The following is a 17299-nucleotide window of genomic DNA, read 5'->3' on the forward strand; positions in this document are numbered from 1 at the left end:
CTCTTTATTAAAATCTATTCAAATGACAAACGTTTTTCATTAAAACGCAAAAGTAAAACACTCTTCAAGTTACCACCAAATAAAATCTTTATCTTATATGAATCTCCAATAGTAAATTAAACATATTTCTACAATTGCTTTAAAAATAATGAACATTTCATGAACCCGCTGAAAATTATAAGATTTAAATAGCAGTTGGTAATTCTGAGGCCAACTCGATGTTCCTAAAGGATTTACTATAAACATAACCAAACATAACCTAAAAGCACAAGTGGTACAAATGTTGTGATTCGCGTGATATGAGTGTGTTCATTTCAAAATTATGGCGACCAAAATTGTGACATTATTGAAAATTATTTTATTTATGATAGTAATTTCGAATACCCAAAGTTCGAAGTTAAATGTAGCCATTATACTGTTGCCCATTTTCGACGATTTCCCCACAAATTTCACAATCCAAGCCACCAATGATAGTTGCTACAAATGGTAAAGAAACTTTAATTTTTCAAATTATTTGTGCCATTTCTATTATACATGCAAAATAGATTCAATCCTGGGTTCTTACAATGACTATCATATACATTTTAATTCATAAACATAAATGTTTTATTCATAACTTTCTTATAATACTTAAAGTACTTGCACAAATGAATGTCAATATTCTAATTGGAATCTAATTCAGAGTTTTTCTTTTAAGGAGTACAACAAGGGAAGATATTATAGAATTAAATCCTGTGGATTTAAATTCTGGATTGGAATGTACAACACAAGTTGTTGTCTCCACAGTTACCAAAGAGAGGAGAAGAATAACATCAGATGTATTTGCTGAGGATATAAACACAAAGCAACAATTACGTTGTGTAGTTATTACTGATGTAATTGAGTCATTAGGTATTGCAAGTACCACAAAGGAATTGATGTTGGAGGAGGCTCCAGAAGTTTTTGAAGTTAGAGCTTATGACAATCAAGGTGATGCTATTAATTATTAATTAATTTGTATGTAGTATTTTAACTTACATTTGCATTTAATTATAGGGAATGAGTTTTCTACACTTGAAGGAATTGAATTTGAGTGGATGATAAAACCATCTGGACCTAATAAAAACGTTCCAGTACTAAGATTTATTACGTTTAAGGATTCGCCATATGAAACGCCAAGTACGTTAAATGACATAGAAAATCGTAACAAGAGAGGCCATAAAGTATTACTTGAGGGTATTAAAACTGGAATATCGAAGGTATATAGAACACAAACTGGTTAAGTTTTCTTAAAGTAAATGAAATGTTTTAGGTATCTGTAAAATTACCTCAAAAAGATTATGCAAATGCAAAAAGTAATGAACTTCAATTAACAGTTATTGCAAATTTAATGATTTTGCCGCAAGAAGTTTATATTATGGTTGGCGATTCGGCAGAATTTCAAATTATTCAGGTATAGTTGCAGAGATATATTGGTAACTCATGTTTTAAACGTTACCTTTTAGACGAGCTATGGAAAAAGCGAAACGATTAATTTAAGATCATCTCAGTATTTCTTGGATGTAGAAGATAAGCAAGTAGCAAGGAACAATAAATATGAAGGTAGTACAAATAAAAGAACTCAATTTAAATGTTTTCTAAATATTCGTGTGTTTAGGTACAGTCAATTCATTGCAAGTTGGACGTACCAAAGTTTTACTACATGATAAAAATATAGATGTGAATGAACCTGGCCTCAGGTTACCATTTGCTATTTTAAATGTGGTTCAACCTGCATACATGATGTTAAACCTTCTTCCATATAGAAACTGGGCTGCTTTGGTTTCAGAACCACATGACATAATTGCTGAAGTATTCTCAGAGTAAATAATTAATATTCTTATAATAATTTGTATCTAATGATTATATTTTTAAGGGGTGACCATAAATTGATTCTTGGACCACATGTGAAAATTCAGATGCAAGTAGAGGATGCTTTCAAGGTCAAACAACGATCCATGAATGGATCTGTAGTTAATGGGTGGACGCAACTTGAAGGAACTGCTAAAGTTCAAGCTATTTTAGAAAGCGCAACGAACCCATTTACCGGAACTATTAAAGTTAAGCCTCCAATCCCCGCGAATGGAGAAATCATGATATATCCCCGTATTGTACTACAACCATCTGAAGTGATTTTACCATGGGACGAAGTTGTTAAACCCAAGTATGTTTTTGAAATTTATTTTACCTAAGTATAACAAAAATGTATAAGTTTATCTTATGGTATCTAGTGCCGACCTTTGCACACATCTCTGGGGAAAACTGCACTTAACATTATATTAAAGTTCATACAGTGTTCACCGTTGTATTTAACATGTAGTTCTAATCGTTTTGTCAGGTGATTTCTTTTAAGTTGATTCTCTTTGAAATCCACATGGTACTTTAAAAAATATTTTCCTTTAATATTTTTACTTTCTCGATTCGTGTCCTCGTGCCATAAGTGTTTCGGTTGATTTGACAGACATGTACCTCTCGGCTTGAAGCATTTCCTTCTCTGCGTGGTAAAAGCTTTGTAACTAACGCCGATCTTATCGCACTGACTCCCATCAATTGCAATCATATTCGGTGGGACTACTAAATATTCTTTCGGTCCATTTCTTGTCTCTGGAAATCTGTGAAGGATATTCGACTTGGTTTCCGTAGGTACGAGGATACGTTGTGCTTCAAGAGGATGCGATGCTTGAGGTGGATTATTAGCACGAATGGAGATAGTAATCGGTGTCTCCCCAATATCTTCATAGTATGTATCTTCGCTGTTTAATTCCATCGCCGGAGCAATCATCATCCATTTTCCAACAGATTCCCGCTTATAGATTTTAATTGTATATCGCAAATTGAAGCTGGGATTGTCCAAACGATGTACGGTAAACCAAACATTGGAGAAGCGTAGACAGTGAGCACTTTCGTGGTAACTCACAGGATCCATAGTTGGTGGTGTATAAGTGTCTTCGCAATTCTGCCCACCGCGTACTTGTATGCACGTATCTCCTAATTCTTGTTTGGTCCTGTGATTGTATTCATATGAATCGTATTTTTCGTCAAGTTTCTTGCATTTGTCAACTTTCTCATTACAGTCGTATTTGTTATATAACGGTTTCTTGTCCATATGCGAGTGGAAGTACCTATTAATTGCATCTTCTTTAATCGTTTCAGTGGTTTTATGTAAGCAAAACTTATCAGGTTTTGAAGGTATATATAATGTACCTTCTTCGCCATTTTTAGGTCCTAAATCTTGTGGATCGATACTATAATATATATTTTTTGGTTTATCGTCATCCTTTAAATTTAACTTTGTATTTATGTATTTTTCAATATTTAAACTCTCATATGTATGCTGCAATTGTTCCTCTGGGGTCAACGGTTTCAGATTTGGTAATATATTGTATTCATCAGTGGGTAGTTTGTGCGTATATGGGCATTTTATGTTAAAAGTTAAACAAGACGGTGTTGGTCGAGTCGTATTATAATCCGTATTGCAGGCAATACGTTTCACATGTTTTGATTTATGAAAGTTATAACCATCTAATCGTACATTTAGTTTTACCATGCGTTTTCTCCCTCCTAAACGTGTATTCTTCTCATCTTGATAATCTGATACATTATCCAATGGTCTTTGTGTGTATATAATGTACTTCTCGTCTTCATTTACCACCAAATCATTTTCGTAACAGGAATCTTGATTTTTTCTTTCCTCGCAGGAACAACAAAATCCTCTACTAAATGGTATTTCTTTGTGGCCGTAAGTTACAATTCCACATGTTGGATTTTCAGTAACGCTGCAGCCTGTGTAGTTGCCATCATGCTTGTTGTAGACCACCTCTTTGGGTTCTGAATTAACAGTACCCACATTTAGCAAGTTGAAGTAAACCTGAGGTTTGTGTTGCTTGATTTTGATTAAAAAAGGTTTACGAAGATCTCGGACTTTCTTTCCGTCACTCGCTTTATTTATTACAATGCTTTCAAATACCTCTGCACTGCTTTTGTTATCATAACTTAGGTTGAATCGAATGGAAATGTTTCTCTGACAAAGACCTCTATCCTCCATATGAGCGCTTCTTGACAGCTTGTTCCTACAGCCTGTGATGGTGGTCGACAGATCATCGATATTGCGCATCATTGATACCTCACAGCATTTCAATTTGTTCATACAACATATATTATTTTGGTATTCCAATTCCAGGATGCCTTGTTCATATTTGGATAGGCACGATAATACTGTCGTTAATGTTAAAATACCCACATTATAAAATAATAATTGCATTTCACGTGTATAATGTCGATGACATATTTAATAATTTAATTTATGAGTGACATTTATTTTATTTTTTTTAGATATGATATTGATATCAAGGCGATTGGAGGTGATGGCAAGTTTTTATGGAGCAGTTCTAATCATTCGCTTGGAGTTGTTAATCAACAAGGAAAAGTCCACACACACTCGCAAGGATATTTTGAAGTGTCAGCATCAATGCATAGAAATCACCATAATCGTCAAACAGCAAAGTAATTTTCAAAGTTATTTTCATTTAGATTATCATTTTTTTATACGTTATTTCTTCAAGGTTTCATATTCTACCACCTTCTCGTTTGGAAATTGTAGAGTTTGTAATGGAAGCTGAAATAGGTACCGTGATTTTCTTGCATGTTGCTTTGTATGCGGAAAGAAAAATTGAAGGAGAAGAGGAACCCACGTATGTTCCATTCACGAAATGCCAAGAGTTACCTTTTAAAGTAAAAATGAGCGATCCCAAATTCAACTTTAATCGGGCATTAACATCTATCCCAGTTGGTATTTCGTGCGGTAGTCTTGCAATATTAAGTTCCGAAGTTGGATCGAGTAAAGTAACCGTCAGCTATTTGGGAATAAATGGGAAAGTGCTACAAGATAGCGTTTCCGTATCTTATTACAAGCCGCTTTTCCTAATGCAGCCAACTGGAACTATTGTTCTTGCCGTCGGTACCCGAACGAATTTAATATTTACTGGAGGTCCTCCGTCCGTCCTAGGCATCGCTCCAAATAAATATTTGACAAGCAATCAACCAGAAATAGCAACAGCGACAGTAACAACAAAAAGTTATAAAATGCCTTCAGATGATGATTATACAGTTGTATCAGTTGTTTGTCACAAATTAGGAAGAGCTGATATTACTTTAAAAGCATCTAACATACCCAACCTGCCAAATTGTAAGAATAAGGAAGCCACGGCTACAGTAACAGTACATTGCAGCAAACCCAGACACATTGAACTTCAGCCTGAAATCAAAGTGGCAGACGCAAAATCATGTCCAATGGATTTAAGCGCAGATCGCGTTGTGGTGGAAAGTAATCGTGATGTAGACTTAATAATAAAAGTAAAGGACGACAAAGGACGTGAATTCATGAATATTACTAGTTTCTTGTTTGAATGGGAAATATCGGAGAAAAAAGCTGCCGAACTTGGAAATAAAAAGCGTATCCAAGAAAAGACTTTGTTAATAGGAAATGCTTTCTATGCGGACAAAAGTTACCAGAAAATATTGCCGAAATTAGAAACCGGACAAATCACCATTCTCGTCAAACTTGCTGGTTATAGAAAAGACGTTACAAATGCCAATAAGGTGACTCCTGAATGGCCAGCTTTCCTCGATGATGACGAAAAGAAAATCGAATTACCACCGATAAAATCTTCTATCACTTTGTACTTGGTAGATGATACACTTGTTACGCCGAATATCATATCTATGTACAATCACCCTGCGAATAAACAATTTTTGGAAGTGAAACAGGGATCGGGCTTCTACCAAATTGCATTGGACAAAGAAGATGTAGCAGATGTTAAATATTCATCACAGAGTCGCCAACTCGAGATAACGCCAAAGGGTGATGGAATATTAACCATAAAATTGATTGACTTGTGTTTGATTTCGAAACCAGCTATAATCTCTGCCACGGTGGTTTCCGTTCACATAATAAGAGTAGAGATGTCTGATAAGGTGGAAGTTGGGAAATGCATCACGTGCATTGTGAGGTTGTACGATGAATTCGATAACTTACTGATGGTTCCGAACTTGGATTTGGTTGAAATCAACCACGTATTTGATAAAGACATTGCTAAAATTGAAAAGAAGATCAGAGAGGAAATGGAGATTGTGAATTCGGGAGAGCTGCATTATATAGTTACTGGTATAATTGAATTATCAATGTTGCTATTAATAAGCTTTTAACACGTTATTTATTTAGGTTCTGAATTGGGTGATACAAAGTTGGTATTTTCTATTGGAGAGCCAGAGTATGATGGATACGTGGCAAGTGGGGCCATGGAGCTACAAGTTTTTCCACCTTTGCGTTTATATCCACGCAATATTACTGTAGCTGTAGGCGCCCATATACAGTATAGTAGTAGAGGAGGACCACAACCCACTCCTCATTTGGAATACAGTATTAAAAATCCAGAAACGGCCCGTAAATAATCTCATTATTTCCATTGTACCACATCAAATTTGATGTAATTATGCTTTTGTTTTCCAGAGATCACGAATAATGGTATTATCAAAGGAGTGGCAGTTGGAAAAACCAGAGTAATGGCAAGAGCTTTGGGCACAAACCCAACAACTGGACAGAGAGTTATTTATACTGAGGTAAATAAATTATTGATAAATAAGTTCAATATATATTATTTTTTTGTGATTTGCTTGTTGTTAGGATGCAGTTGAAGTGAAAGTTATAAAACTGTCTTCCATAAAAATATCTGGACCTTTGACTAGGATGCAAGTTGGTGCTACTATACCGTTGTGGGCGTCCGGTGTTCCTGAACAGATAACACCATTGATATTGGGTAGTATTGATCCACCTGTTCGTTTTGATTGGGGCGTGCAAGATTCCGATGTTGCTAAAATTACCGGACCATTCCAACCCACCGGTGAATAAATTCAATTTTAAATTGAAACTATCATATTATAACTGTAAATTTCAGGTGTTGAATATAAACCATGCGACATGCTTTCAATCAGATTGAAGGGTCTAAATCCAGGCAACACAGTTATATATTTAAATGCAACATACACTACTACGAATTATAAAAAGTATATTTACGCATCATCCATCGAAGTGGAGGTTTTCGATAAATTGATTATAACTGAGCCAAAGGGATTGAATGGGAAGACCGTGTTCCTAGCACCTTATTCACAAGTTCAATTAAAAACCAACATGGATTCATGGGGTCATCTTACTTATAAGTACGTTCGAAATTAGTTTTCAAGGATTTCAAATGATGATATACTTTTTGCTAGATTGTACGGAGATAATGCACTATCCACAACGGACGTGCAGACTAATCAACATTCGACGACATGTAATCCAGTTTCGGTAACTCAGGGTGGTTTGGTGCGAAGCTATGGAAACGTTGGACATTCGATGATCGTCATATCTTCCGTTGACACTACCGGATTGAAACAAACCACTACCTTACCAATCGAGGTAAGTTTCTAGTAAAAAATTGTTTAAAAAAAACAGGTGTACTACCAATATTTTGTTTGCGTTGTAGGTTAAACCAATTCACTATATGTTGTTATCGATCAATTCCAATTGGATGGTAAAGATGTCGAGTCCCACTGTTGTTGTACCATTAGGAACGGAATTTGAAATCGAGGCAACATTCTACGATAATACCGGAAACGAGTTTTTGGGCAGCAACATTGAGAACTTGCAAATTATCACTAGCAGATTGGATCTGGTCAGGATTAAGCGCGGAAACGATAATTTCACATTCCACGTGTCTACTAGGAAAGTGGGTGTGACCGTGTTTAAAGTATGGTCCGAAGGCGTCGAGAAGACCGCGGATTACCTTAAACTTCATGTTGAACAAGCAATTGTGCCATCCGTGGTAAATATTGATATACTAAATTACTCTTAATTGTTCATGTTATTTTATAAAGTAGCATGTAATTTCAATTTTGCGGATAACGATTCTTTTATCCTATTAACTTGAGTGGTTATTTGTTTAAGGATCAAGTTATTACTGGGGATGTGGTTTGTTTCAAATCTCCTTTAATTGGTAAAGAAGATGAAGGCGATTGGACAGTAACGGATGTGGGTATATTAAATGAACACGGGAAAGGTGTAATAATTGCAACAGGAGTAAAAGGTGGTCAAGCTTCCGTGATTCACTCGTTACATACAGCTGCCCCCTTGCAAATTCGTGTCAATCCTATATCCGAAATTATCCTCGATGATTATACAGAAGTTCTTACAAATGCTCCAGAAAAAACATACAAAGCTCATGTGTTATTGCAGAGTCAACATGTAAAAAGGAAGAACAACATGGTAACATTTATTTAATTATTATTAATGAATGAAATTTTTAATATCATTTGTATATTTAAGGTGACTGGATGGGATTGCGCTATGTATCTTAGTACTCTGACTATTAAACCACCAATTCAATGCGCATTGGAATTTGATAATAAGATTATTGCAGAAACCCCCGCCGATGTGTTCATTGTAACACCTAAATTTAATTTCAGAGAAGGTAAGTTTTTTTTATCAGGTATTATTAATTATAAATATTTATTTATAAAATTTTAGGAAAATACTATTGTGATATTGCTGCAACGCCGGAAAGTAATAAAAAGTATAATCTACTTACCACGGATGTTATTATGAAAGTGTCTGCACAAGATGTGTTAACTCAAGAAGTTAAATTGAAATTCGTACCAGCTCCTTATATTCCAAACGAAATCCTTTTGGACGATTCCACCTTTACAGGAACTTTAGTAATTATGGGATTGAACAGCGTTTTAAAAGATATCGAAGTATGTAACATGATGCACTATCAATGTTTATAAATATTATTTCCATTTATTTTTTGTCGCAGATAAAACCAGTTGATGATTCCATCTTAATTGTGGAAAGTATTAAGGTCGAAGAAAATAAATTGACTTGCGTTGTCAAACTAATTGATTATCACCAACATTGGGAGGATTCTCGTAATTATATGAGCCTTGAGGTGCATTCGAAACAGACAAATCAAATGGTTTTGGTAAGTTATGAATTAATTGAAATGCGATCTATATTCTGAATTGTTTATATTTTAGGTGTTGGTTAAAGCCCAAAATCCAGATCGATTCATTAGACAATGTCCGTTAGGTTCAAACACCTCCTTTTTGACTTTCCTTCATACGCACAGGATGACTGTAGGAATTGTGGTGGCAGTTGCTGTGATGTTCTTCGCAAGTTTCTTCGGTATGCGACATATTTAATACTCTTATACCATAAAATTCAATTAATTTTTTTCTTTTAGTTTATTCTACGTACTTGCAACCAACGGTGAACGTAAATGTTCTTTCAAATCCAAAAGCCGATGTTATGAATCGAAGCTGCGGCGCTATTTACAACCAGAACTTGCACAATAGAAGTACTAGCGCGATGATGAATACCTCAGGTGGGCAACCGGATCCTTGTTATTGTACTCGGAGCCCAGAAATTCGACGCAACAGAAGGTATATGTGATTTGGCCAGAAATGTGTTCATATATAAATTAAGAGTTTTCCACTATTTGTATATAATTTACGAGAAATTTAATGTACAAATCTTTATTTTTGTTTGTTAAAATGTAGGTTTCTATTTTTGTTTTATTTATGATCGTAATAAATATAAGACGGGTTTACACAATGCACCTATTTGATATTAATTTCTTCATAACTAGGATTAGTTTTTATCTATTATTTTTTCATATAAATTCAAACTTTCCACTATTATTGCACTCTTAATTTAATTTTAAAATAAGGAAATAAGAATAACCACTGCCAAACGTTACTTAACTTTTCCTGTTTTTTTTATATATATATATGAAAATGCAGCAGAATAAAACTAGTTTAATATATGAGAAAATTTTATTGGTATAAAAAATATCGAACTATATTTAATAAGATAAATAAGACACTTATATTTAATTATTTATTTCCATTCAATTTTTCCTTCAATTGTGTGATTTCTCTGGACAGCTTCATGTTTTCTTGAACTATGGAATCGCTGATGTAGTCACCCGTAAACAGGTCTTCTCTCAGCTTACTGAACTGATCTTCAACTTTAATGAATTCCTTAATGACGCACATGTGTAGATCTAAAAATTGTCTCCTCGTGGCTCCCATAACATCGTACGATTGATATTTTAATTCAGTCTTGAACTCTTCTACTTCCTCTTTGTAAATGTCGTAAATGATGTCGCGCAGCTGCTGTTTCATGTCCTTTCTAAATTCATCCATTTCTTCACGCACTACCTTCTGTACTGTTTCCTTCAGACTTTCCCGTATTACTGCCTTCACATTGTCATCGGCAATATATTCATTGGCATTAGAAATTTTCATATCAGTCTTTCTGGAAGAACTCTGTGGAGTTGTATCTAGTTTAGTAGCGTTTTGCGATATTATGGGCGAGACTGTGGCAGAAATTTCAAGAGGATTTTTGTTCAGATTCGGTGTGGATGCTTGGCTCGCTTTGAATTTTTCGACGACGCTCTTGAACGTTATATCACTCTCAGTGGGTATCCTTTCTGGCAACAAGAGTTTGCTGTCCTTGCTCAAGTGCAGATCTCGAATGGATTGTGAACTTTGATTTATTGAATTTAAGCACATAGCATCCATAAAAGAGTCACGGATGTTATCTTTAGAACAAGACTCGTTTTCGACTTCAGGTATGTCCGGCAGGTGATCGCCGCAAAACATCTTTGCAAACGAATCCTGAGTGGACTTTTCCCTGACTGGTTCTATGGATTCGTTCGACTCCTCGGGTAGGCTTATTTCGCTAATCTTTTCGTCCATGTGCTTTTCGAAGATAATCTGATGAATTTTGGAATCATGTCCGTCGAATGCAGCAAGCGATTCGGACATTTTTCTAGTATCGTACGCTATTAACTTTCCATCTGTAAATCCCACAAGTAAACCTATACCATCTGGGCAAAAGTCAATTGCAGTTGGAATCTTCGGTAATTTGATGTTGCTCCAAGGCTTCTTGTTCATGAAATCGTAAAAGCATAGCTTGCGATCCATTCCGGCCGATACCAAATAATCAGATCTTAGAGTCGAAAAGGTGATATCTGTGATGGCCGCATTGTGGCATTCGTAAGACGCCAACGATTTAGAGGTGTTGATGTCCCAGACAGCAACAATACCTTCTTCACTGCAACCTCCAATCAGATTTCTTTTGAAGTTGTGACATTCAAAATTCATTAAGGTTTTCGATTTCGATACTCTGAAATTGCTCGACAACAGGCCGCTGTTGTTATTGTAGACAAAAATTTCGCCATTCTCGCATCCAGCTACAATGTGAGTGTCTTTAAGGCAATATTGTATTTTGAACAATGCGGCTGGAGCGTACTGAAATTTTTTCTTCACTGAGTTTGTTTTAATATCATAAACCATTAATTGGCCAGAATCTGTTCCAAGAACAACATTTCTTTTGCTGTTATTTTGGAAGGAGGCACATGTTACACCTGATATACCCTTTATGGTGTAAATTGATTTCAGTTTATCATTGTTAAATGATAAGATCTCAGGGTTTCCTATACTAGGTACCATCACCATCCAGGCCCCATCCTTGGACCAAGAGATTGTATTGATATCTGATCCACTGTCAGATCCATATTCGTTCTGGGTGTTCCCAGTTTGCCATTCGTGGCTAACCAATTTCGATGAGATAGATGCAACCAACATTTCTGAAATGGAAATGAAAAAATCATTAAAATCCAAAAAGCATTACGACGTAAACATGTAATAAACGTAAAGTGCTGACGTCTGGTGGGAGCTTCATAAACTCACTGACAGAACACAAAGAAACAACAGCCACGTAATTCGCTGTTTTTAACTGAAATTTTGAAGAAAATATCGTACAATTAAAAAAGTAAGTGATAAATTTGCAATTTCTATATGATAATAATACATATGTGACAATAGGTTGTATATTTTGTTGGTTAAATAGCGAGCTTTCAGTAAAATAAATCCGGTAACCAAAGATAATCAATTACTGCATGTATACAATTTGTCAACTTACCAATTAATTTATGTATTAAATTTCACAGTCTCGACAATTCTTGCCAAATTCCAACAGCAATATTTTATTACATTTACCAGAAAAACCGCTACATACACAACATTGACGTTAATCTTTCAGGTTTTCGTATGTGGCGCTGCATGCTTTGATTAACGTCCCTCCAAAATTCAAATTATTCCATGCACACAAATTCAATTGTAAAATATTCGTTATTTATTAAACGGTAACTAATTAGTTTCATGGTAATAATAGTATCTTATGAGTGTTTTTTTTTGATGATGTATGTTTTTAGTGTATTGTTTTATTGTGTATAGAATGTAATGAAAGTAAAATTTGTTACTTTTGCTTAATTTTATTTATTATTATTTCAGATGGTTACCGACGTCCATTTAGCGATATTGGCCAATGCGCTTGGTGTCACTCTATTCCTATTGGTAGTGCTATATCACTACATAAATGCAAACAATTCGAAATAAGACATAATTTGATTGTAATTTTGTATGTAATAAAATAAATAATGTAAGCAGAAAAATAATTCGATTTATTTGATAAAAATGCAATTTCGATCAATTTTGATTATCAACATCTAATAAATATATTTATATATTCTTTTTAATAAAACTCTTAAACAAATATAAAAACTTCATTCTTTCAGTAAGGTATTAGCATATTAATAAATATTAAACAACGTTTTAGTCAAACCTTAATCGACCTCGATGGCAAACCCCATTTTGTCAAAGTATCTGAGCAGACCATGCAACCTCTTCTTAACTTTCTTCTGATCATCGATTGTGCATCCAAGCAGTACAGATTCAAAATGTTTATCTGTCAGACCATTCAATTGAGATGAACATGAATTCATGTATGTCAAACAACGATTCTTTGCACCATCCGGATCAGTTTTCAGACATACCACTAAATTATCAATGAGATGATTCACTTGATGCAATGCTTCCTCCTGTGATTTATCCCTCTGTGTGAAAACTTTAACATCTACTGTCATGCATCTAGTAGCTATTCGATCCAAGTATCTTAAAGCTTCATCTTTCTCCACTGAAGAGCAGTATTGTAATGTTATTAGGTATTGGATGATTGCTCATATACTTACAGCCTATCAAGTCATTTAAACTTGGATGCAGTTTCACTGTATCTAAAGATGATAAAATATTATCCTTTTCCTCTTCCAATTTTGAGGCATCTTTCCTCAGCTTTTCCACATGCCCTTCAAGATTATCTAAAATCTCCATGATTTTCTCCTTGGGATGTGGGAAGTCTAAGACATTGTCCTCATCTATTTTTGGTAATATTGCTTTTGGTGAAAGTTGTTCTGTGGGCAGATTTTTGAAATAATTATTATATAACCTATATTTATAATATGCATCATTATTATAATTGTTATAGGATAATGGCAAATATTACGAATCTAATTAGTTCTCATCAGATCATGTATTATTGCTATTGTACGTAAAAAATGTCCTTTTTAATTATTGATTATTTTGAATGTTGATAATAAACTATGATTACAATACCTGCAGAGGTACTTGGGCATGGATCGACTTCCATGCCCGTATATGCGTTGCTGTAATGCGCCAGTTTTCCTTATTTATATATGAGAAGACAGTCGAATTTTGATTTGTTTTACAATTTTTCTTTGGCTCGGATTCTACTTTATTTGAAATATTGACATGTATGTCAAACAAAAAAAAAACATCACTGGAGTATTTTGCTGCATTTGCGTACGACGAAACAATAAGTGGTACTAGTACTGTCACTATAATTTTCATGTTGGTATTAACTATTTTAAAATATGTTTAGATCGATACTTTAAACTTCACTTTCTGTTATTAAACATGCACATTCTTTACTAAAATAAAATTTGTCCACCGGCATTCTGCTCATATAGTTTCATAATTAATATAATTGTCAAATTGTATAGTATATTGGATAGAATAATCTTTTATATCATTGAATTTTTAACTTTGTTTCCATTCACTATCTTCAATATATTAACAAATAACTATAAAATTGTTATAATTGTTAATAGAAATGGGGTTCTAAAAATGTGAGGAATAAAATGTTTTTTTTTAAATTCATCATTGTGATAGGTATAGGACATTCAATAAAAGTATATAAAAAATGTTTTTAGTATTTTTAAAGAATACAAATAATTAATGACTAAATATTTATTAGAAATGTACTTTCACTGTTATTCAAGTGTCCTGAATTAAAATGAGAAATAATAAAGAGAAACTGTTGTATTGGTAAGAATAGTATTAAGAAATGAATGATGTATTAAATGAATCACATTGTAAGCTCCATAATTGCATTCACTATATCATTCTGGTTATTCTTCAGTGCTTTAACAGCCTTTGAACGACTGACGTTCGCTTGGGTCATAACCAATTCCACATCCTTATCCTCTACACCTGAGTCATCAACATCTTCGTCTTCAGATTCTTCAGCAATTGGTGCGACGGAGGTGGTTGCTGTGCCAGCAGCACCATCGCCAGCTGGGTTCACTTCCTTGAACTTCTCGGCGGCGGCAACTTGAGCTTGCTGAGACAAATCCTCAATCTTGGCTTCACCGAAAACGATGTACGTGTCGCTGACGGGGTTCTTGTATACGTCTGGTTTGTTTATTACGAAGAGGATGTTCTTTGATTTCCTGATGGTTACTCTATTGACACCTTGAACCTGCAAATAAAAGACGATAGTAATAAGTATTGTTTTACAACCAAGAAATTAACAAATAATAAATTATTGCTGAGTCAGTCTGCCAAGATTTTCATCAAAATACTTTCAGATGATAATTTTTGCGAAACCTTTGGGTAGTATCATCATGTAAATTTTTAAAATATTAATTTTTAGTATTGTTATTGGACTTACTGGTTTCAGACCTAATTTGGACATGATCTTGCGAGCCTTCTTTTCTCCACGGGATTGTTTGGCCTTGGACAACATGTCCATGGGTAAACCAGCAGCGGCTGCAGCGCCAGAGAACGCGGCGCCGGCAGCAGCAGCAGTGGTGCTGGGATCTTCCAAATCAGGAATTTCCTCATCAGTATCACTGTCTGTGGAAGATTCACTGTGTTCTGGCTTAGCCTCCACTACGGTGGGCTTCTCAACTTCAGTTTGTTCTGGCATTGTGATGCTATGTAAAAAAATATCAAATAATTAATATACACATCCACATTTATGAAATTTACGAAACAGTGATAATTTAAAGTAAATTCAGTCTGCCAAGATTTTCATCAATGTTTTCAGAAGAGAAATAATTTGCGAAACCTTTGGTAAATCATCATAAAAAAAAAGAGCACGAATTTAGCCGTCCCAAATAAATGCATCAATGGAGCTTTGATTTAACTATAAATAAATCAAAGTCTAAATGCATCTTTTGGGATATATTTTATAGAATTACACATAGAATATATTACGTACCTAGCAATAATCAACACGAGACGAACGGTTCAATCTTTTATACTTTTATAGTAATGGATTCTTAATCCCGGTAAAATAGAAATATCGTTATTTCTTAAAATAGCGATCGACGATAGGAAATACATTTTGTCTTTGAATGATTGATGCATTTGTTGCTTATTTTACCAACAATATACACCATACAAGTAAAGATGCTTACAAAAAAATAGGATATTTACCTCTGCTCAAAAATGCTCAGCAGCTAATAGAAGGGAACCAACGGAAAGGAGGTTATAAACAGAATGTCAATGGAACTCGCTGCTTTATCGATCTTCATCTCGAGTTTTATAATAAATCCGATAGGTGGCACTCTTTTATTTATCAACATATGTATGTTATGTATTATAGCCCTATTTCTAACACCCTTTCGGGGCTGGGTATCAATATAATATTGTTGCCAGTGGCGGATTAAGGGCCCCTAGGCAAATTATTTTTACAAATAACAATAGGAAACTAAGTACTTTTTTTGCTTCAGGACCCCCCACCCGAAGAACTTTGGCCCTTAGACCTCATTGCCTTAATGGATAATCGGCCAATGATTGTTGCTTCCATAATTTGTAGTTCAATAAATATATTTTTTCTAATTTTTACAAATACCAATTTAGCACTAATTATTTATTTACTTATGTTTCCCACGTTCATTTTCCATTAATTAGTTAATAGTAGTAAAATTATTAAAGTTGAATAATATTGTAGAAATTTCATATCCATCTTAAATAACTGAGAATGAATATGTTTGAAATATATAATATGAAAGTGTATATTTACTCTAAAGCAAGTAAATATACACTTTAACTAAATATATGAGTCTCAAGATTCTATCTTACAAAGAACTACTTTAAGGTTTGAGGTAAATCATTATTATTAATCTAATTATAAATAAGTATTACTACAAAATATGTTATATCTATCATTTATTTAAGTTCCATTAAATTAAATAAAAGGTCATTAGGAATTGCTTAACAGATATCTTATACTAAATACAAATAATAGAAAATTTATGAAATAATAACATCGTTTTTTAATTGTCAATGATTAAAGACATGTTTATGTTTATTATTCATGGTAGCAAAATTAAATTTAAACAAATCAATCAATAAAGAAAAAAAGCAGGAAAAATAAAAAGATAATAGTAAATACAATAAATAATTAAAATCTATTATCACAATAGTAATATAATAAAAACATTTCCCTAGATTCATCTTTGCATGGCTTGGACTTGTTCCTTGACCTCTTCAATTTGCTGGCAAGTTCGTATTAAATGATCCTGCTGCTGTCCCAAATTATTACAAAGAGTTTGCAATTTCTTCAGATTTGCTTCCGTGTTCTCAATGGTATGTTCTTGCAAGGCGAAATTCCTAGCTGAATGCATTAAAATCTGAAAGTATATAGAATAAGTGATGATGTTATTTTTATATATTGTGTGTATATACTTCATTAGATTTTGAACCCCTCACTATCTGTCGGACCAAGGATGCAACATAGTTAACATTCACTTGGACACGTTCAGCAAGTCTCATTTTAGAGTCGGCGAACAATGATCGTGCACTGGTGCTACTTGCTGAAGTCATTTTTGCTTGTTCAATTATTAAATGGTTACACTCAGGAGAAATATAATGAGGGTGCTTACATACAGTAGATATATTATTAAAATTGATTATAGGCAATGGAGGAACATGCGTGTGAAGAGGTTCGAGTATACTAAAGTTCAGTTTTTGTTATGCGCTCCATCTAATTTCTAAGTTGAAAAGCTAAAGTCGGAGAAAACTGTATTTATTC

General features: G+C 34.0%; 6 protein-coding genes across 7 annotated transcripts; 2 read left to right on the plus strand and 4 right to left on the minus strand.

Annotated features, from left to right (window-relative positions):
- Positions 1 to 197: 197 nt before the first annotated feature.
- Positions 198 to 9576, plus strand: LOC108561208 (nuclear pore membrane glycoprotein 210). Its single transcript, XM_017919052.1, has 21 exons — positions 198 to 486; positions 698 to 969; positions 1036 to 1238; positions 1292 to 1432; positions 1485 to 1581; positions 1637 to 1841; positions 1895 to 2182; positions 4351 to 4521; positions 4581 to 6181; positions 6239 to 6460; positions 6527 to 6636; positions 6701 to 6917; positions 6972 to 7233; positions 7288 to 7474; positions 7542 to 7880; positions 8003 to 8320; positions 8381 to 8525; positions 8582 to 8808; positions 8871 to 9035; positions 9091 to 9238; positions 9297 to 9576. The coding sequence occupies exons 1-21, from the start codon at positions 323 to 325 to the stop codon at positions 9503 to 9505; spliced, it is 5691 nt and encodes a 1896-aa protein (XP_017774541.1). The 5' UTR covers positions 198 to 322; the 3' UTR covers positions 9506 to 9576.
- Positions 9577 to 9939: 363 nt separating this feature from the next.
- On the minus strand, positions 9940 to 12808 carry LOC108561212. Of its 2 annotated transcripts, none has more exons than XM_017919058.1 (2): positions 12746 to 12808; positions 9940 to 11708 (listed from the first exon to the last, which is right to left on the minus strand). In XM_017919058.1, exon 2 carries the CDS (start codon positions 11704 to 11706, stop codon positions 9949 to 9951), a length of 1758 nt encoding a protein of 585 aa, XP_017774547.1. In that variant the 5' UTR covers positions 11707 to 11708; positions 12746 to 12808; the 3' UTR covers positions 9940 to 9948. The 2 variants fall into 2 exon arrangements, with proteins under 2 accessions (XP_017774547.1, XP_017774546.1); XM_017919057.1 differs by lacking the exon at positions 12746 to 12808 and adding an exon at positions 12044 to 12296.
- LOC108561214 (dolichyl-diphosphooligosaccharide--protein glycosyltransferase subunit 4) lies at positions 11786 to 12575 on the plus strand. The gene is made up of 2 exons (XM_017919060.1): positions 11786 to 11893; positions 12415 to 12575. Exon 2 carries the CDS (start codon positions 12415 to 12417, stop codon positions 12517 to 12519), a length of 105 nt encoding a protein of 34 aa, XP_017774549.1. The 5' UTR covers positions 11786 to 11893; the 3' UTR covers positions 12520 to 12575.
- Positions 12651 to 13910, minus strand: LOC108561213 (BAG family molecular chaperone regulator 2). The gene is made up of 3 exons (XM_017919059.1): positions 13573 to 13910; positions 13152 to 13370; positions 12651 to 13096 (listed from the first exon to the last, which is right to left on the minus strand). Exons 1-3 carry the CDS (start codon positions 13604 to 13606, stop codon positions 12747 to 12749), a joined length of 603 nt encoding a protein of 200 aa, XP_017774548.1. The 5' UTR covers positions 13607 to 13910; the 3' UTR covers positions 12651 to 12746.
- A 373-nt stretch (positions 13911 to 14283) lies between these two features.
- LOC108561173 (nascent polypeptide-associated complex subunit alpha) lies at positions 14284 to 15788 on the minus strand. Its single transcript, XM_017918990.1, has 3 exons — positions 15700 to 15788; positions 14930 to 15194; positions 14284 to 14737 (listed from the first exon to the last, which is right to left on the minus strand). Exons 2-3 carry the CDS (start codon positions 15185 to 15187, stop codon positions 14345 to 14347), a joined length of 651 nt encoding a protein of 216 aa, XP_017774479.1. The 5' UTR covers positions 15188 to 15194; positions 15700 to 15788; the 3' UTR covers positions 14284 to 14344.
- Positions 15789 to 16681: 893 nt separating this feature from the next.
- Positions 16682 to 17212, minus strand: LOC108561179. The gene is made up of 2 exons (XM_017918997.1): positions 16954 to 17212; positions 16682 to 16898 (listed from the first exon to the last, which is right to left on the minus strand). The coding sequence occupies exons 1-2, from the start codon at positions 17089 to 17091 to the stop codon at positions 16719 to 16721; spliced, it is 318 nt and encodes a 105-aa protein (XP_017774486.1). The 5' UTR covers positions 17092 to 17212; the 3' UTR covers positions 16682 to 16718.
- Positions 17213 to 17299: the final 87 nt, after the last annotated feature.

This window comes from Nicrophorus vespilloides, unplaced genomic scaffold, assembly GCF_001412225.1.
Source record: "Nicrophorus vespilloides isolate i.1.1-1 unplaced genomic scaffold, Nicve_v1.0, whole genome shotgun sequence".
Classification (NCBI taxonomy): Eukaryota; Metazoa; Arthropoda; class Insecta; order Coleoptera; family Silphidae; genus Nicrophorus; species Nicrophorus vespilloides.

Excerpts from the sequence above, each read along its gene's own strand:
- LOC108561212 (XM_017919058.1), bottom strand. The coding sequence starts at position 11,706 with ATGTTGGTTGCATCTATCTCATCGAAATTGGTTAGCCACGAATGGCAA.
- LOC108561214 (XM_017919060.1), top strand. The coding sequence starts at position 12,415 with ATGGTTACCGACGTCCATTTAGCGATATTGGCCAATGCGCTTGGTGTC.
- LOC108561208 (XM_017919052.1), top strand. The coding sequence starts at position 323 with ATGGCGACCAAAATTGTGACATTATTGAAAATTATTTTATTTATGATA. Across the intron at positions 487-697 it reads AATGATAGTTGCTACAAATG|GAGTACAACAAGGGAAGATA; the intron begins GTAAAGAAACTT and ends TTTTCTTTTAAG. Across the intron at positions 1,582-1,636 it reads AAGGAACAATAAATATGAAG|GTACAGTCAATTCATTGCAA; the intron begins GTAGTACAAATA and ends TCGTGTGTTTAG.
- LOC108561173 (XM_017918990.1), bottom strand. The coding sequence starts at position 15,187 with ATGCCAGAACAAACTGAAGTTGAGAAGCCCACCGTAGTGGAGGCTAAG. Across the intron at positions 14,738-14,929 it reads CCAAATTAGGTCTGAAACCA|GTTCAAGGTGTCAATAGAGT; the intron begins GTAAGTCCAATA and ends TTTTATTTGCAG.
- LOC108561213 (XM_017919059.1), bottom strand. The coding sequence starts at position 13,606 with ATGGAAGTCGATCCATGCCCAAGTACCTCTGCAG. Across the intron at positions 13,371-13,572 it reads ATGCCCAAGTACCTCTGCAG|AACAACTTTCACCAAAAGCA; the intron begins GTATTGTAATCA and ends ATCTGCCCACAG. Across the intron at positions 13,097-13,151 it reads TTTAAATGACTTGATAGGCT|TGGAGAAAGATGAAGCTTTA; the intron begins GTAAGTATATGA and ends ACTGCTCTTCAG.
- LOC108561179 (XM_017918997.1), bottom strand. The coding sequence starts at position 17,091 with ATGACTTCAGCAAGTAGCACCAGTGCACGATCATTGTTCGCCGACTCT. Across the intron at positions 16,899-16,953 it reads GGGGTTCAAAATCTAATGAA|ATTTTAATGCATTCAGCTAG; the intron begins GTATATACACAC and ends ATATACTTTCAG.